This window comes from Pelodiscus sinensis, chromosome 3, assembly GCF_049634645.1.
Source record: "Pelodiscus sinensis isolate JC-2024 chromosome 3, ASM4963464v1, whole genome shotgun sequence".
Classification (NCBI taxonomy): domain Eukaryota; kingdom Metazoa; phylum Chordata; order Testudines; family Trionychidae; genus Pelodiscus; species Pelodiscus sinensis.
Genome location: NC_134713.1, coordinates 106529649 through 106547044, shown reverse-complemented (window position 1 = coordinate 106547044; position 17396 = coordinate 106529649). Strand labels below are relative to the sequence as shown.

The 17396-nt window shown below is 43.7% G+C and overlaps 1 protein-coding gene across 4 annotated transcripts in view; it reads left to right on the top strand.

The window, feature by feature from the left end:
- LRP11 (LDL receptor related protein 11) overlaps window positions 1-14229 on the top strand; it is a 33338-nt gene extending 19109 nt beyond the window's left edge. Inside the window, exons 5-9 of one of the 4 annotated variants that reach the window (XM_006115025.4) lie at window positions 189-395; window positions 1710-1880; window positions 4094-4150; window positions 12176-12271; window positions 12608-14229. In XM_006115025.4, the coding sequence (XP_006115087.2) occupies window positions 189-395; window positions 1710-1880; window positions 4094-4150; window positions 12176-12271; window positions 12608-12762 (686 nt within the window). In that variant the 3' untranslated portion in view covers window positions 12763-14229. The other 3 variants (XM_075924421.1, XM_075924423.1, XM_075924422.1) reach the window with 3 other exon arrangements.
- Window positions 14230-17396: the final 3167 nt, after the last annotated feature.

Sequence of the window (17396 nt, the reverse complement as noted above, 5' to 3'; positions counted from 1 at the left end):
TTGCCTTCCTCAGCCCTACCTTCACTGACTGCCCATGCTGCCATATAATAGGGGGTCTAAATGCTAAGTGGTATCAAAATCTGATAAACGTATTAAAACTTTATGCCCAATTCTGCCGACGTGATCACAACATTCTCATGCACTTTAATTCTACATATCAATAATTATTTTTATTTACATTAATTTAGTCAGCCTGGGCCGAAAGACAGTAACTCATGCAGCAATCAGCACTGACCAGCAAAGGACCATAGGATTGACTAAAGATGCAGACAATTCTGTGGAAAACACCCAGAAAAACACTATACGAAATCAACCACTACTTGCGCTGGATGCAGACAAGTCTAACCAATCTCTTTCTCAGGGACCAAAGAAACAAGTCAATGGATTTATTCCAGGTAAGAATAATTTTTTAAAAAGTTTTAAAGTTTACCAGGAATCATTTACAGCAATTAGTAAAAAGAAAAATTCCAAAATGCTAGAAATGCAGTCTAAACTGGTTTAGAGGCAAACAATTCAAAACACTCAAAGAGAATAAATTTGGAAAACTTCTGCTATTGTTAATGATTTATATTGAGCAACATCAGCATGGTAGGCAGTTTAGATGTGTAGGAAAATCGTTTCATTGGAACTCTATAGGTAGGATCCCGTGCTTCCCAGGAGAATGCCTTATTCCCTAGTCCACTCCAGAACCCACCCCACCTCCCTATCTTCAGAGGGTCACTTATCCTTCCTTATGCAGGAGGTTGCTCCATCCCTGGGGGAGCCTGTATTGGCTGTCTGACCCCTCCCAGGGGCCCCAACCCTGCGCTCCTCAGGCGAATACCCTATCCCCTAGACCACTCCAGAACCCACCCATCAGCCCTATCTTCAGCAGGTCCCCTTAGCCTGCTTTCATAACTGAACTGATCCAGAAAATTCCTTATGGTATGGTCACTTCCCTTTATAGAACTGCACTTTTAAGACTATGTCTGGCTGATGTCAATGTAGAGAAAATTCAGTATCTGATATAGCAGTCTTTTGACACACCTTTGTATTTTTACCAGTAGAGACCAACCCCATTCTCCAAAACTCTACATCCTGCTGCCTTTCTAAAGAAAGAAGCCTTTGTGAAGTAGAAGAAAAAAAAAGATCATCTCTGTTGGAAGTTACAGAACACTATGGATGTGTCTACACCATAACTCGAAATAAGCTACGCCAATTGCGTAGTTTTTTTCAAAATAGCTTATTTCAAATGTTGGTGCGGTCTACACAGCACTTATTTTGAAATAGAGCACTCTTCCTCAGACTTCCCTTACTCATAAAATAAGAGTTACAGGAGTTGGAGTAAGAAGTACTCAGCTTGACAGTATTTCAGCATTGTGTCAAAATAACTGCCGGCGGTGTAGACGCAGCCTATGTTATTTAGAAATAAAGCTAGTTATTTCGAAATAATGTTGCAGTGTAGACATAGCCTAACTTAACAAAAGCTTCAGCCAAACTGGACCTTTCAATGCAGTTAAAGGATAGGCAGTTCCTTTGCCAGAAAGCGGAAACAATCCAATATGGTTAACAAATGAAATTAACTAGAGCCTTTTATTAAAGAGTAAGTTATAAGTACACACAGAGTACCAGACCCTCACACTTAAATGAGTTTTTAAAGTTTAGATGTGTGTTTAGCTTCCAGAGATACAGCTGATTAGATATATGGTATTGTTTTCTTGTTGCAACAGAGCAGTGCTTAGTGCCCCCTGCTGTCGGCCCTTGTAAAGGGCACTTCCCTCGCTGGCACTTTGATGTTTCTTCAGGCACTTGCCTACATTTCATCTATGGTGGCTGCCAAGGGAATGAAAACAACTTCCTTCAAGAATCTGACTGCCTCAGTGAATGTGTAGGAATTCATGGTAAAAATTACCTCCATTGGGAAGAAGGGAATATATCTTTATAAAAGGTTTTATTTATTCATATTTGCTCCAGCAATGTAAAATGAACTCCCCAACAAAGGCTCTTCAGAGGAATACATTGAAATTTGCTATTCTGCCAGACATCCTTTTACCTCTTACATTTATTACTAACACCTAACATTATAACTGAAAGATGGAGGAAAATGGAACGGTAGCTTTTATTGAGTTTGTTTCCTTTTTGCTGTTGTCCACACTTCTGTACTGACAGCATCAGTGTTTACCTCTATCCATTCAGTTTTGTGGTCAGCTTCCCCGGTTATGTTCCTTTTTGCACACAAAGAGAAGAAATGAAAAAACATGTCTAAAAATGGGAAACGGATTATAAAAATCACAGAAATTAGTATGAGGAAGCAGGAATAAGAATAGCACCTGAAATTACTTATGTTTCTTAAGTGAACAAGATTTCCACCTGACCATCATTCAATTCTTGTGCTTTTATCATTACTTTTTTACAAGTTTGTTACAATTTAAACTTATTTCAGTGAACGTTAAGAATTTCCTTGTAGATTAGAATCTCGATGATCCTCTAACCCAGTACTTTTAACCAAAACAATGGTAATCTCTGCCCATATGTCAGCAACGTTATAATAGCTTAAATTTCTTAAGACTTCATCACCCTCACAATATATGCTTCAGTACTTTTACATAAGAGTAAAATTAACTAATACTTATAAAAATAATTGAAACAAATGTATTTTGTGACAAAGTACTCTTGAATTATCAGGGATTAAGTAAATAAAAGTATTATACAAGTGTTAGGAGTAACAGTGGGTTTGTTGGGCACTCATATAGTTAGCAAGTGCATTATTGCTTCATAGTCCCATGTTGGGATGTCTGCATTGATGAAGTACTAATACAAATCTAAATCTCGGCACATTGGGTGCTTGGGGTTTAAAAACTTAAGATATAAAAATTATCAGTTATTGCACCTGTAGGAAATACAGACTTGGCAGAAAGGTAAACATTTTGGGAATGTGATGTTTCTGTAAGACACGGTCAGGTTGAACCTCCCTGGTCCAGTGCCCTTGGAACCTGACTGAGCTTGGATGAGGGATTTTGCCAGACCAGGAGAGGTCATTTCTCCCTCACCCCATGGGCTTTCTGGCTCCCCCCACAGCCTGGCTGAGGCCACCCTCCCATAGTCCAGCTGAACCACATGCCAGCTTGTACTCCTACTCCTCCCCCACCACACAGCTGAGTCTCATGCCACACCCCCCATCACATCGGGCTCCTGGCTCCCAACCCCAGCAGTGTACTCTGATCCTAAAACATTGATGGTTCTTCTGGACCACAGATGCTGCCAGCCCAGAAAATTCCAGTTCTAGTTTATAGAGGTGCAACCTGTATTTCTTTTCTCCTGAAGAACTCTGAAGAAATCCACTAATACTTTGACACAAAATAATTACATGAAGCTGTGTGGTATGAGCATCTCAGCCTCAAATGATTTGACTCTTAAGACCTGTGTAGCACGCTCAGAGCACTGAAGCTTATACTTTAGTCTACCTTGTGTTTGATGTGTTTCTGTTGGTTTAGTGATAATCCCTTATTACAAAAAAATCCCAATAGTGACTAGTCTGGTGGTGATTTCATATAGAGGAATAATGGTAAATTTTGTTTCTAGCCCTGCTGCCTTCCTGGCTGAAAAGAGCCAGCTGATGAACAGCATTGTTAAGCTTTCAAAGACACTTCTTTAGTCCCCTGATTGAAAAGTTGTGGCTTCACTATGCCACAATTAGGGTTAAAAGCAATAAAGCCCATGAAGGAAAGATGGAGCCAATCTTCAGTGAAGAGAACACTGAGAAGAGCTAAGGATAATGCGAGTAGAAGCCATTCAGGTTTTTCACTCAATTCTACAAATGTGCTTATGTGTAGTTAACACTTCCATGTTAGTATTGGTCCCCTCTTAAGTTGGTATATCAAATTTTCTAGTGGCTCTCCAAGCAGGACCACATATATATCATGTTTATATCTGTGAATAACTAGATGAAGCCCCCCAAGCTAATTTTACCTGTAAGCTCAATTAAATTTTACTGTCTGTTGTGGCAAAGGTAATGTTATAAACCTCTGTGCCTCAAATATATTAAAATGAAGTTTTAATCTCAACCAACGAGACTTTCTTTGCAACGTATGATTTTTTTAAAATGTATTAACAGGTGCAATTTCACAACAGACTGCAACGGATCCATCATCTCAGTCCAATTCAGATCCAGGTTTGACTTGTTTTTAAATAATTATTTTGTATATTGTCACAAAATCATAGGATAGGAAAGGTAAATGAAGTAGTTTAATAGATGCAATGACTGGAAATAGACACTAGGCAAAAATCAAACAAGTGCAAATTTTAATAGCAAGGGTAGTTAACTATTGGATCTTACATAGGGATGTGGTAGATTCTTCATCAATTTGAATATTTTGAATCAAAACTAGCTGTCCTTTTGTGCTGTGTTCTAATTCAACTGTAAGTGATGGATTTGTTGCAGAAATTATTGGGGTAAATTTTGTGGACTGTGTTATGCAGAAGATCAGCCCTAGAAAGGGCCCCTTCTGATCTTAATCTAGAAAGATTTTCTTTGAGAGATTGCAGGAAGCAACCTTACTCTTCACTTTAAATTACAATGATTGTTAACAATGCTTGCAGGGACATGTTACACTTCCCTTCTCCCCACTACTAGGTACTAAGACATTGCTAAATAAACCTCCTTACTACAGGTGCTCAGAGAAGATAGTGTGGGCAGCAGTATAAAACTCTAATTAAATCAATCATTAATGTGTCTGTCTGGATTAACTGTGGACCCCCTGGCTACATTAGAAGAATTGACTAACTCATTGTCCCCTGGCATCCTCCCCAATTGGTGTTGGAAACAGTTTGACCACAAAATAGACAAAGCTTGTGATAGAAAAGGTAATGGACCAACTTGTGCAGAAAGTGCGCTTTCTGTAGTAGGACCATGGCTTGGCTCTGTCTACACTAGTACCAAAAATATTTTCATCTGTCACTGATATCAGATCCTGGGGGACTGGCTGGGAATAGTGGGCTAAGGGAAATTAACACCCTCTGAGTTGCGTAACTGTAATTTCCCGAGACCAAACTCATGTCTGCATTGCAGCTACTAAGTTGCTATCCTGAAGTTGCTCTCCAGCGTGGTGCTTACAATTGACAACATAGTGTGGTGCTATTATATTGATGAGATAGTGTCATAAAAGTTTGCTTGCAGTTAAGTAAACTGGAGTGACAAGCTGGCTGTGAGTAGCAAAGGCAGCTTTAGTCCTAGAGTGAGAGTTTAGGACTGCCCCATAGACTTTCAAATCCTAGGATTCAGGATGCATAAGTCACTATAGCAACTTTGCATTCCTCAGATTTCATGTGTCTCACTGTATCTAAACTGGCCTATGCCAACTGCCTTGCTGCCATTTGTTGAGGAAATTACAATCCTTGATTGACTCCCCCAAGCCATCACTTTACTCATGCTTTGGAGGCAGTGCCATCCTTACCCATACAGAGCTGTCTAGGTCACCTGAAAATTTGAGGTGCTGCTGGATCTTAATTGTCCATCCACCCACCCATCTTTTCCTATCCCCATTCTGTGGCTCTGCTTCGTGCCCAGAGTATCTAGTTAACTTAAAGGTGAAAAAAACCTGTCAGACCTATTCGCAGAACATCAAACCTATGAAAGAGTCATTCAAGTGGTGATGAAGCCAGTGGGTCAGTTTCTGAATTTACTGTGTTAGTCTACAAGACTTTAGTTCAAAATTTGTTTTTAAAATATGTCATTAGTGTGCTGAAGATTATACAATCACATCTTTTAAAAAAACCCTGTTTGGAGGCATATAACGGCATGAGTAAAAGCCTTCGCCCCTGTGATCCTGAGGAACCTCTTCCTACTGCTCCAAGAGATATGAGCAGCTTCTTATACAGGAAATGTGGTCACTCTTGAAAAAGCGACAAGGAGTCCTGTGGCACTTTATAGACTAACAGATGTATTGTTAGTCTATAGCTACAGGACTCCTTGTCGCTTTTGCAGATCCAGACTAACATGGCTACCCTTCTGATACTTGACTCTTGAAAAAGGTTCAGAGTGGGGAAGGGCAGAAGGGAACAGAATTGGATAGAATATCCCCTCTCTACCATTCAGAGCATCAAGCAGATGAAGGTGATGCACAAATAAGGCAGGATGGATCCAGTACTTTCAAAAACAAAAAAACAGTTACTCACATTTGTAACTGTTGTTCTTCGAGATGTGTTGCTCATATCTATTCCAACTAGATGTTCGCACACCACATGCACAACTGTCCAAAAGCTTTGCCTAGCTGCTACCAGCCAGGTCAGCTATAGAGCCCCCAGGAATGGTGCAGATGCAATGCCCTGTATAGGACCCTGCCGTCAGACCGTCCCATAGCACCTTCTTGCTGGCTACTCTGGCAGTGGGGAAGGAAGAGTGGATATGGTATAGATATGAGCAACACATCTCAAAGAGCAACAGTTACAAAGGTGAGTAACTGGGTTTTTTTTTCTTCAAGTGCTTGCTCATATGTATTCCAATTATGTGATTCACAAGCCTTTATCCTGGAGAAGGGGTCAGAGTCACAGTCTAGCTGATTTGAGAACTGCGGTACCAAGAGCCGCACCCAGATATGATTGTTGCATGATGACATAGTGTGACATGAATGTATGCCCTGAAGACCAAGTTGTGGCTTTACAGATTTCCTAGAGGGGTACATGAGATAAGAACACCACCGAAAATGCTTGTGCTCAGGTGGAGTGTGCAGTTAAGTGGTGGTGGAAGGACCTTGGCCAAGTCATAAGAAGTGCAGATGCATGCAGTGGTCAAAGAGGAGATACGCTGCAATGAGATTGGCTGTCCCTTCACCTAATATGCCGCTGGTACAAACAATTGCTGTGTCTTATGAAAGGGCATTCTGATGAGGCTTAGGGTAAAACATGGGAAGAAAGATATCATGCCCCCTATGAAAGCTGGAAACCATTATAGGGAGAAAAGCTGGGTGAGGGCGAAGCTGAATCTTGTGAAAACTCTGTACGGCGGCTCCAAGACCAGGGCACGAAGTTCAGAGACCTTGCGAGCAGAGGTGATGGCAACCAGGAAAACCACCTTAGAAAACAAGTAAAGTAAAGGGCAAGTTAATGAGGGCAGAGAGGATGAGGCTGAAGGCCCAAATGGGGACAGAGCAACAAGCTAGAGGGTGGAGCCTGTCCATCCCCTTGAAGAAGTGCTCTATTAGGGGGCTTGAAAAAACCATGAGGCCTGCTTTTGAGTGAAAAGCAGAGATGGCTGCCAGATGCACACAGAATGAAAAGGTCACCAGATCTTGTTGCTCCAGTGATACCAGATAGGCAAGCAACTGTGACTAGTTGTGACCAAAGAACTGCCAAGATGATTCAATTTGGCTCTCCGCCTGATGACAAGTGGCCTCACAGAAACCAATCTTGAGGTAGAGGAAGACTTGGATTCTCTACCATTGCCACGCACTTGGTCAAGACCCTCTATGCTGTCAAGGGCCCAAAGGGGAGGGCAGTAAACTGGAAATGTTGGTTGCCCACCAGGAAACAGAGGTAGCATCTATGCGAAGACGTAATGGTGATTTGTATATAGGTGACCTGCAAATTTTAGGTGGCATACCACTCTCCTAGATTCAGGGAGGGGATGATGGAACTCGGGGGCACTATCTGGAATGTGAGGTTGGCCACAAATTTGTTGAGTTCACTTAGATCCAGGATAGGCCGAAGGGCCCCCCCCCCATTTTGCCTTGGGGACAAGGAAATAACAGGAATAAAACCCCCTACCTCTGAATTCCTGTGGAACCTCCTCCACTGCCCCTAGGCTGAGGAGTGTCTATACTTCCTGCATCAGGAGTTGCTCACGAGAGTGGGCCCTGAAGAGGGCCAGGAGGGAGAGGAAGGGAATAGGGTAGCCCTTTCCAATATCCAGAGGACCCAGTGGTCCAAGGTGATTCCAGACAGTGGAAATAGGATAGTCTATCTCAGAAGGGAAAGGATCCAGCTGCACTGATACTCTCTTTTGGCACACTTTCAGAAGGCTTGCTTGGACCCCAAGGAAGGCTTGGACGGATCCTGGTTGTTACCCAACTGAGGCGCAGATAGCTTGCAACAAGACTAATGAGGGTGCCAATGTGAAGAGTCAGCCCTGGGCTGGGATGAGAAGGGCCTTTGCTGAGGCTGGGGCTTGAAAGCCTCTCTCTGAGTGGCTGAAGTATGCATGCCCAAAGACTCCATCATTTTGTGGGAGCTGGTCTGATCCACAATAAGGCAAACCATAGCAGAGATGGTCTTGAATTGTTTTTTGTGCCTCTGGGGAAAGGCCCAAAGTTCGGAGCAACAGCACACACCATGTGGCAATATCAAAGGCTAGGACCCGTGCCGCCATGTCCCCAGCATCCAAGAAATCTTGGATACAAGTCTGGCGATTCTACATTGCCATCCTGAACAATAGCCACAAACTCACTGCAGGAGTCTTGGGGTAGCTAGTCCTGGAATTTCAGGAGGGAGAACCAGGCCTTAAAGTAGCTCAGGATAGCCTCCTTGGTTGCCATAGGAAGCAACGGGCCCTCTGTGGAGTAGACCTTCTGGACAAAGAAGTAGAGGAGCTTAGCGTCCTTAGTCTTAGGAGCTGGGGCCTGGTAGCCTTCATGCTCCTTCTCATTCATTGCCTCCATGACCAGGGAACAAGAGTGGGTGACTGAAAAGATATTCAAAGCCTTTAACCAGCACAAAATATTTCCTTTCTACATCCTTAGCCTGCAGGGGGAGGAGAGGTGCAGTGGTGGAAACGAAGTGGGTGTTTGCTATATGGTCTTACCAGATGCCATCATGATCTTAATGACTGTAAGGGCCATTCTGAAGGGGCCTTCCATAATCAGGATGTCTATGATGGGGTCATCCTGCTTGACCACTTCTTTCACCGGGAGGGTCAGGCTAATGGCAACCTTTGGGAGCAGATCCTGAAGGGTTGCGTGGTCCATGGGAGGAGGGCTCAAGACTGAAAAGCCTGCCACTGCCTCATCCAGTGAAGAGGATGAGGAGGCCCCTAGGAGCCATTCATCCTGTCCCCCCTCAAGTTGGTCCTGCACTTGGCCTGAGGGTCTAAGAGAAGCATTAGGGGTGATGGGGGGGGGGGGGGGGGGAGACAGGGTCTGGCGCCAAAGAGTGGATACTTGTTGCCTCAGACTCTGGGTTTTGAAGGGACTGATGGAGGCCCCACAGGTAATGATCCCTCGGCTTAATGGTATGTCCATAGAGTCCAAAACTGCCACTGTGGAACAGGTTATTCCCTCAGAGGAGAACCAGCAGGTGTGGACCAGTCCAATGTCATCAAGACTTTTCTCTGAAAAGACACTAGTGAGTCCAATCTTGAAGGCCATGATGGCACCAATTCAGTAGCTGATGAGGAAACACACTGCTGTGTCCCAAGGAGTGCTTGGTGACATGCACTGGGATGAAGACCTCCCATGAGATCATGTTGGAACCTGGGAGGAAAGGCATTGAAACAGGGATCGGTGCCAAGACAGGATCACCAACTACAGTGGGATTAATGGCGAGAGTGAGATCAAGACTGGTGCTGAAAACAGTACGTTGACAATGGGTGCGTTGATGACTCAATGTTCCAAAGAAAGGTGCCAGAATGCTGAAGTGTAGTGCTGCTCCAAAGAGCAGCGTTGAGCGATGTACAGTGCGGTGACAAACTCAGAGAGAGATGGCAGCTCTGGGAGAGGTCACAGAGGGCACTGTCCCAGTGCCTCTGGTGGCATGGGGTCCTATGGAACGGTCAGAGCATTAAGACCGCACCAAACCAGACCAGCTCACCATGGGAGCTCTTGAATGGGAATGGCTCAGAGATCCAGCTGTAAATATGATGCCACAAGTCAGACCTATGGCACCAGGACTCTGGGAAAGGAGCAAGGGGCCCCCAATATGATAGGCTTTTCCTGTGAAGTCTGGTGGGGAGCAGGAGGTTTGTCTCGAGGAGACTGGGTCATCTCAATGAGGCCCCGAACATCCTCAAAAGGTGTCCGGCATGGAGGATGGTCCTACAGGCACTTCCTCTGCCCTGGAAGAGTCCAGGACAATTGGGCTTGCTGTATGGGCAGAACCCAATGCTTCTATGCCGCAGGGCCGAGAGTCCTATTTGCCTGTTGACATCGATGTTGCCAGGCCAAGAGTCATCAATGGTGCCACCAGCATAGACTCAGCCACCTTGGACAGTTGTGCCAGAGTATGAAAGGTGCAACTCTGGAGTCTTCGGGGACTTCCTGCACTGGGAGTCCTTTGGTGCCAATCCTGGAACCGAAGATTGCATGCTGTGGATTGAGGCGGTTGGTGCTGGGTCTGTGCAATGTGGATCCAGAGCAAATTCCACAAGGAGTTACTATAAATGATAGTCCTACGCCTTTCTAGTAGGAGGCTTAAAGGCCTCGCAGATCTTGCACTTACCTGTTTGATGAGATTCCCCCAGGCAGGAGTTGTAAATTTGTAAATTTAATTGTAAATTAATTTAGTTGTAAATTTTAGTAAAACTCCTTACATATAGGTTGACCTTCTTAATTTTAACTGTTCCTTAACCAATATAAAATGCCTTCTTATCCCTCTAGAAAAAAGACTTTTATAACAACTCTTCTACATTAAGTTGAAGAGCCCAAATCAACACATCCACTCTCCTTAGAGTATTTTTCCCACAAACTACCAGAAAATGTTTAGTTGCAGTATTATAAGATTTGCTGGATAGGGAGATAGGGCAGAGATAAAGGGCATTTATGGGACCTAACTGAATTTCCTGACTTAAAAAGATTAATTTTTTTCCAAAATTTTAACCATAATTAGAAATGTCCTGGTTTTCAAGTATTGTAGCTATGCTCTAGTGGTGTTTTAACTGATATTTGGTTATATCCCTAGCCACATCTTAGGCCTTGTCTACAGTGGCACGTTTTGTGACCAAAAACTGCTTTTTGACAACAAAATGGTGAGAGCATTTATACTACAATGCAATTTTTATCGGGAAAAAACAGCCAAATTTGGCAGCAAAAAAATTCCAGCCCTGCAAGAGACTTCTTTTCCCCTCCCTTTATTGTCACCAAAGCGCTAGTGTAATTCTGATGTTTGTTTTGTCCCGAGAATTGGCTTGCGCCATTATCCCACAGTGCCTGCCGCTGATGGCTGTGCTCAGTGTTTGTGGTCTCTGCTGTCCTGCAGGCATGTGCCCCTCCTCTTTCAAAGCTCCAGGAAGTATCTGATAGCTGCGTGCTGCTCCCTTTGGGGAACAAAGAACACATCATTGGAATGCTCCTGTTCTGCCCTGCTAGGAATGTAGCAGCAGGCAGAGATCCAGCTGTAGGATAATGCTGCAGGAGGAGGGCTGGAGAAACTGTTATGCTACTTCATTCTTTAACATGAAGAGCTCACAGACCTAAGGGAACCCCAAGAAGGGCAGTTATCAGCTCTGCCTTCCCACAAAACTGCACTGTGGAATGCTTACTCACATTGCTTTGCTGTGTCAACAGCATGCTAGCAACGTGGCCATGAAATGTTGACAATGGGAGGCAGGAAAACTGATTTGAACAGTTTTCCCTTTTGGCAATGTTGACAGTTTTCGTCACCAAATCTTCCTGATGTAAACATAGCCATAGTGAAGATTTTTGCTTGGAATTTGTATCTTTTGCCTAGCTAGTACACAGTTACATTAGGGATGTCAACATGTAGTCAACTACACAATTAACTGATAAGCCTGGGGTTTATCAGTTAATACTGTTGACTATATGCACTCCCCCACTTGCTGTCTCCAACAGATGCAGGGGCAGGCAGGCACAAGCTGCCTGCCCCTCCCTTCCATTGTCTCTATCAGAGGCAGCAGCCCAGAGATAGGGACAGGGGAGGCCACTGGGAAATAGCCTCTGTCCACACTGGGCCCAGCTCCCCAGAGACTGAATTGGCATCCCACAGAGCAGCCTCTGCTACCCTCCCAATTGTACTGCAGCTTCTGGAGGTAGCTCCAAGCCGGTACTCAGGGGGAGCCAACTTTTAAACCAGCTCCCCCTGTGGCCTTAATCAGCGCATAATTTTCAAAATGTATTAATATCAGCAGTTCTTTAACTTGAGCATGGTAAATTTATCCACTTGTACCTTGAGTACATTTTCACTGACTCAGAAGCAAATCCGTTTTCTCAATCACTGAATTGTAATATTAATCTTTGTATCGGTTTTTATGCAGGTAATATTTCCTCAGGGAAAAAGACTAAGAACGAAAATGGCATAGCTGTGTCAAAAAGTGATCAGGCTGCAGCAGGTCATCCAGTCCCAGAAACAGGTAAGACATTTTTTACCTACAGATTTTCTCTTATTACCTTTATGATATATAAAATCAGATCATTATCAGTTCAGCTAGTATTTTTCAGGTAGCTGTGACAGACCCAGATAAAAATAAGAAAAGGAGTCGAGTAGTACGCTACCCCAGCAGCATTTCTGCTGATATGTGACATGTGTATGCCAGTTTTCCAATGTAAGGTATACAAGATAGTTTTGCTGGTAGATACTTCTGCCAGGCAGCTGTGCCGATTACTTAAAAAATGCAAGAGAACTGTTGTTTTTTCCTCCACCCCATTTTTAGTATGTTAAAGTTTAAACTTTTTTAACTTCTCTTTAGGTGCTGTGCTACCCCTGGCTTTAGGGTTGGCCATCACTGCTTTGCTCCTGCTTATGGTTGCCTGTCGCCTGCGTTTGGTGAGACAAAAACTTAAAAAAGCTCGCCCCATTACATCTGAGGAGTCTGATTACCTCATAAATGGGATGTATCTATGAAGATGTAATCTTGGTTGCTTGTTTTCTCTACTTTGCAGTTTTCCATAAGCCTCTGCCTGCAGCAAATGACCATCTCTTTAGCTTAAAAGAAAACCCTTAGAGAAATCTTTTTAAAGTCTACAAGATGAGAACCTGTTCATCCCCTTTGGTTACATAGAAAAATCCTACTATCAGTTGGATAGACCCTGATGTGGTAAAAAGCTAGTGCAGATTATGCCTGAAAAATTACCTTATTTTAATCATATACAATAATGCTGTAGGCTGGAAAGCTAACCACTGGATGGCAGACTCTCTTAGTCTTTCACCTATTTACTCCCATCCAGGAACACAACTGAACAATTACATATTTCATGTGTGACAGTAAGCCAGGATTAATCAATCAGTATGGAGACACTGACAGACCTGTGAAAGAAAGCAGGTACAGTGCCAACCAATACCTTGCCTTGCTCCTCCTCAGTGCTGTCAGAAGAGCTGCCCTCTAAAATACACTTTCAACATGTTAATATACTGTCTGGGAAGGATTTGTGCATCTGTTAAAAATGCAGTTTATGCACTGGAAATACTCTTAGAGATTTTTGTCCTTGTTAATTAATAGCAATCTGTATCTAAGCAAAAAGCCACCTTTTGAATTGCAATTCTGATTTTGTAAAAAGTATTTCCCTAGCCTCCATAACTTAAATCCCTTTACATTGCAAACAAGTTTCACTCCAGTGAAAATCAACAGCATATTTGGACCTATCCAGTGCCAACAGCACATGTGTGAGAGATCATGAGACTGTCTCCTCCCATAAAGTTCATAACTTGTTCAGTCTTTTCTATCCCTAACCCAACAGAGAATTTTTAAAGAATTACATGAAATGACTTCCGTTTGTTCTTGAGCCTGGCCCTTTTGTTAGAAAAGGCCGGATTTGTTCTATTCGGTTTTGTCAGTTATAAGTAAAGTTAGTTCCAGCCAGACTTACACTATCAATGTTATTGCTGCTTCTACTACAGTATGCTTGATTCTCAGGACTACACTTTCCATATAAATACAAATGAGACATTGTTCCTACTTCTGGAGAAGTTTCCAAATTTTATCAATTGAACCTTTTAGCTCCCAGCAAAGCTTCAAAGCTTCAGTAACTATCCCAATAAAAATCTAGAATTAGAGCAAGTAATTGATGTGTGAATGAATTTAAAATGTGCTAACAGTAAAATGTGTTTAATACCTGTTAAATATATGCTGTGCTGCTTATCCTGTTTGTCTGAATATGCAAGGGTGTCATATCCACCAACAGTCACAGTTAAAAAAAAAATAAAGGCAAATGAGGCATGCATCTTTTTGTATGTCATCCTTCGTACTTCAAGGAATTCAAGTCAATTTGAATGTTGCTGTGGGATAAGAATCACTAATCAAGAGGCCCATGATGTTCAAGTCTTGATTACCTTTATGTAAAATAATGATAATAAACCTATTTTATTCTTAAATTTTGTACTGTGTTCATTTGCAGCTAGTTTAAATTCTCATGGTAACACTGTCCTCAACACACAGTTTGTATTTTCCTGGAGGAAAGGAGAGATCAAAGCATCATGTCAATAGTGTATTCACCCCTTCCCAAACACCATTAAAAGAGGCTCAAGTTTTTATTTCCCAGAGTGGACTGATTTTAATCAAAGCTACTAAAGTCACTGATTTTAATCTTTTGCATTTATGCTTATTTTCCTGAAAAAAAGGTTGATTTTTATCAGTAAGCAAGCATTAAACCATGTTGATTTGCAACTAAATATATAATATTTGGTGCTTTTTTCTTAACTAAGAGGATGTACTAACTATACCAATATGAGGGATGTGAAAGTGTAACTGTGTACACTGTTAACAGATGAGTCTGTATCAGTGGCAGCAGTACAGGGACAGGGGGAGGCAGGGAGAAACCACCTCCATCCCTTCCCACCCCCCCAGCATGTAACCATATAACAACTGAAATTTCCATCGGTTACACATTTACTTACATACATTTCAACATCCCTACTCAATACCCATTTAAACAATTAAATAGTGCAACTTATTTAGCAAATTATTTTTACATTTTATTATGTTAGGAATGGGTGAATCATACATTTCTTATATACTACACTGATTTTTTACATATGATTTGCATCAAACCCTATCTGAATGGAACAGAGACCCTTTGAAGTTTTTCAACACACATGCACACACCAAAAAAGGAAAATACAAATCATTAGCCACCACAGACCAGCAAATGATTAGAGTACTCATGTAGAAAGACCCAACCTCCAGTCACTACTCTGAATTAGGTAGGTTAAGGACTAGTCAACTATCCAATAAGCAAATGCTGCCTTTATCAGATAGAGGCAGCATGGGGTGGAGAAATGGGGGGGGTACTTCAAAACAGCAGCGCCACACAGAGCCCGGGATCAGCTGGGGAGTTCCCAGCTGACCCCAGGCTCCATGTGGTGCTGCCCCATTGAAATGCCACCACAGCATTTCAAAGGGGCAGTGCCGCCCTATTGAATAGTCGATGCAAAAATGCATCGACTATTCAATTAGTCAATTACATGCTACAGGCAACCCCTGACATGCGACCACCCCACATTTGTGGTCGCCCTGCTCCAGGAGCCGCAGGGCCACCTACGGCCTGGCCCAGCCCCCAGCCGGCTCAGGGCTCCATTTGCACTGTGGGGCTGCCTACTGTCCAGCCCAGCCCCCGGCTAGCTCATTGTGCTGTTCATGCCCCAGGGCCGCCTACTGCCCAGCACAGCCCCCAGCCGGCTCAGGCGCCATTTGCACTGCGGGGCTGCCTGTTGCCTGGCCCAGACCCCGGCTGGCTCATGGCGCCGTTCACATCTCACCGCTGCTTGCTGCCCAGTGTAGCCCTGGGCTGGCTTAGGGTGCCCTTTGCGCTGCGGCCTACTGCCTGGCCCAGCCCAGCTCAGGGCGCCATTCACGCCGCAGGGCCGCCTACTGCCGAGCACAGCCTCCTGGCTCCAGGAGACTACAACTTCCAGGAGGCAAAGCGGGCCAGGAACGGAACCCCCATTCATAACATTGCCCCATGGGCAATAAGGGTTCGAGTTACGATGGCCCTACTTACAACTGTTCTCCAGGAACCAATCAGGTCGTAAGTGCGGGGTTCAACTGTACTTAACATCCTTACTCAGAAACAGGCAGAATAGAGAGCTTGAACCTGAGTCTTTTATATCCCTGATGAGTGATTACACCAGCAGAATACAAGTCATTTTGCTCTCTTAATCTCTCCTGCTGAAGCTGTTCCACTCTGTATAACTAATTAGTCGTTGGACAAGAAACATTTTATAGACCAGCTGTCGGGCCACTGACCCAAGATATAGGAGCCTCAATCAAGTTCCTACTCCGGTACAATATTTAATTTATACAAAGTAGAATAGCTCCAATAGGAAAGAAACTAGGATAGCCAAGAACCTGACTGATGGAGGACTCACATGGGTTCTAAGAGTCCAAATTCAAATCAATGGATTGAATCAGCTAGGCTCTCGAATCCAGGGCTTCGCCATCCTAGTCATAGCCCTTACCAGCTAGCTATTTGGGGCTGGGGTAATAGTTCTTTTAGCCAGAAATGTTATCCTGGACTTGAGAAGCAATTTTCTAAAAGACTATGCCAAAACTATATATAACTCAGTGGTGTCCAACCAGTAGATCAGGATCTACGAGTAGAACTTGGAGCCTCTGACAGGTGATCTTGACTGGTTTGGCCAAGAAGCTGTCAAGGGCTGGCACGTCCGCTGCCCCTTCCTCCACTGCTGTGCATCTCCTGCCCTTTGCCTTCAAGCTGTTCCCCTCTCCCACTCTGTATTCTATAGCCACAGAACAGAGGAGGGGGGCACAATGGAGTTTGGGATGGCGGGAGTTACTGGCTGCTTTTGGTAGTTGTGCAGGGCCAGGGCAGGGGTGAGCCTGCCACAGCCACACTATACCACCCCACAGGAGCCATCTGTGTTAAGTAATATCCAGCTGGAGCCTGAACCCCTGTCCCAGTCATAAACCCCCTCCTGTACTCCAAGCCCCTGCCTTAGTTCTGAGCCCACCAGAACCTAGATTTCCTTACCAAGCCTTACCCTGAACCACCTATGGCACCCCAACCCGTGCCCCAGGCTCAGCTCAGAGCCCTACCCACACTCCAAATCCTTAACCCAAAACCAAAGCCTATGCCCCAACTCTCTGCCCCGTCTGATGAAAGGGAGGAAGGAAGGATGGAGTGAGCAGGGACAGGGCTTTGGATAAGGGGCACGTAGGAGGTGGGGCAAAGGTATTTGGGTTTGAGGTAGATCCTAGATTGCACTTCAATTCAAAAAGTGATCTCATACTTTAAAAGGTTGGAGACCACTGCTGTAACTCATATGCAACAGCTATTCTGCTCAATTTTTAAAATCAAAGTGCAGAATTAAACCAGATTTGCAAATACTGCTACTTTTAAAAATGATACTTTAAGCGTGACATTCATATATTCACAGAAATATCTCCACTGATTTCAATGGCTTAGAAACTGAAATCCCTTATATTAAACTCCTGTCAGGAATCTTATTAGAACACTGCCAAGAGCATGAGAGGGCTACCCACACTAGCCTTTCACAGAGCAGACCACGGATGAAGGCTCTTT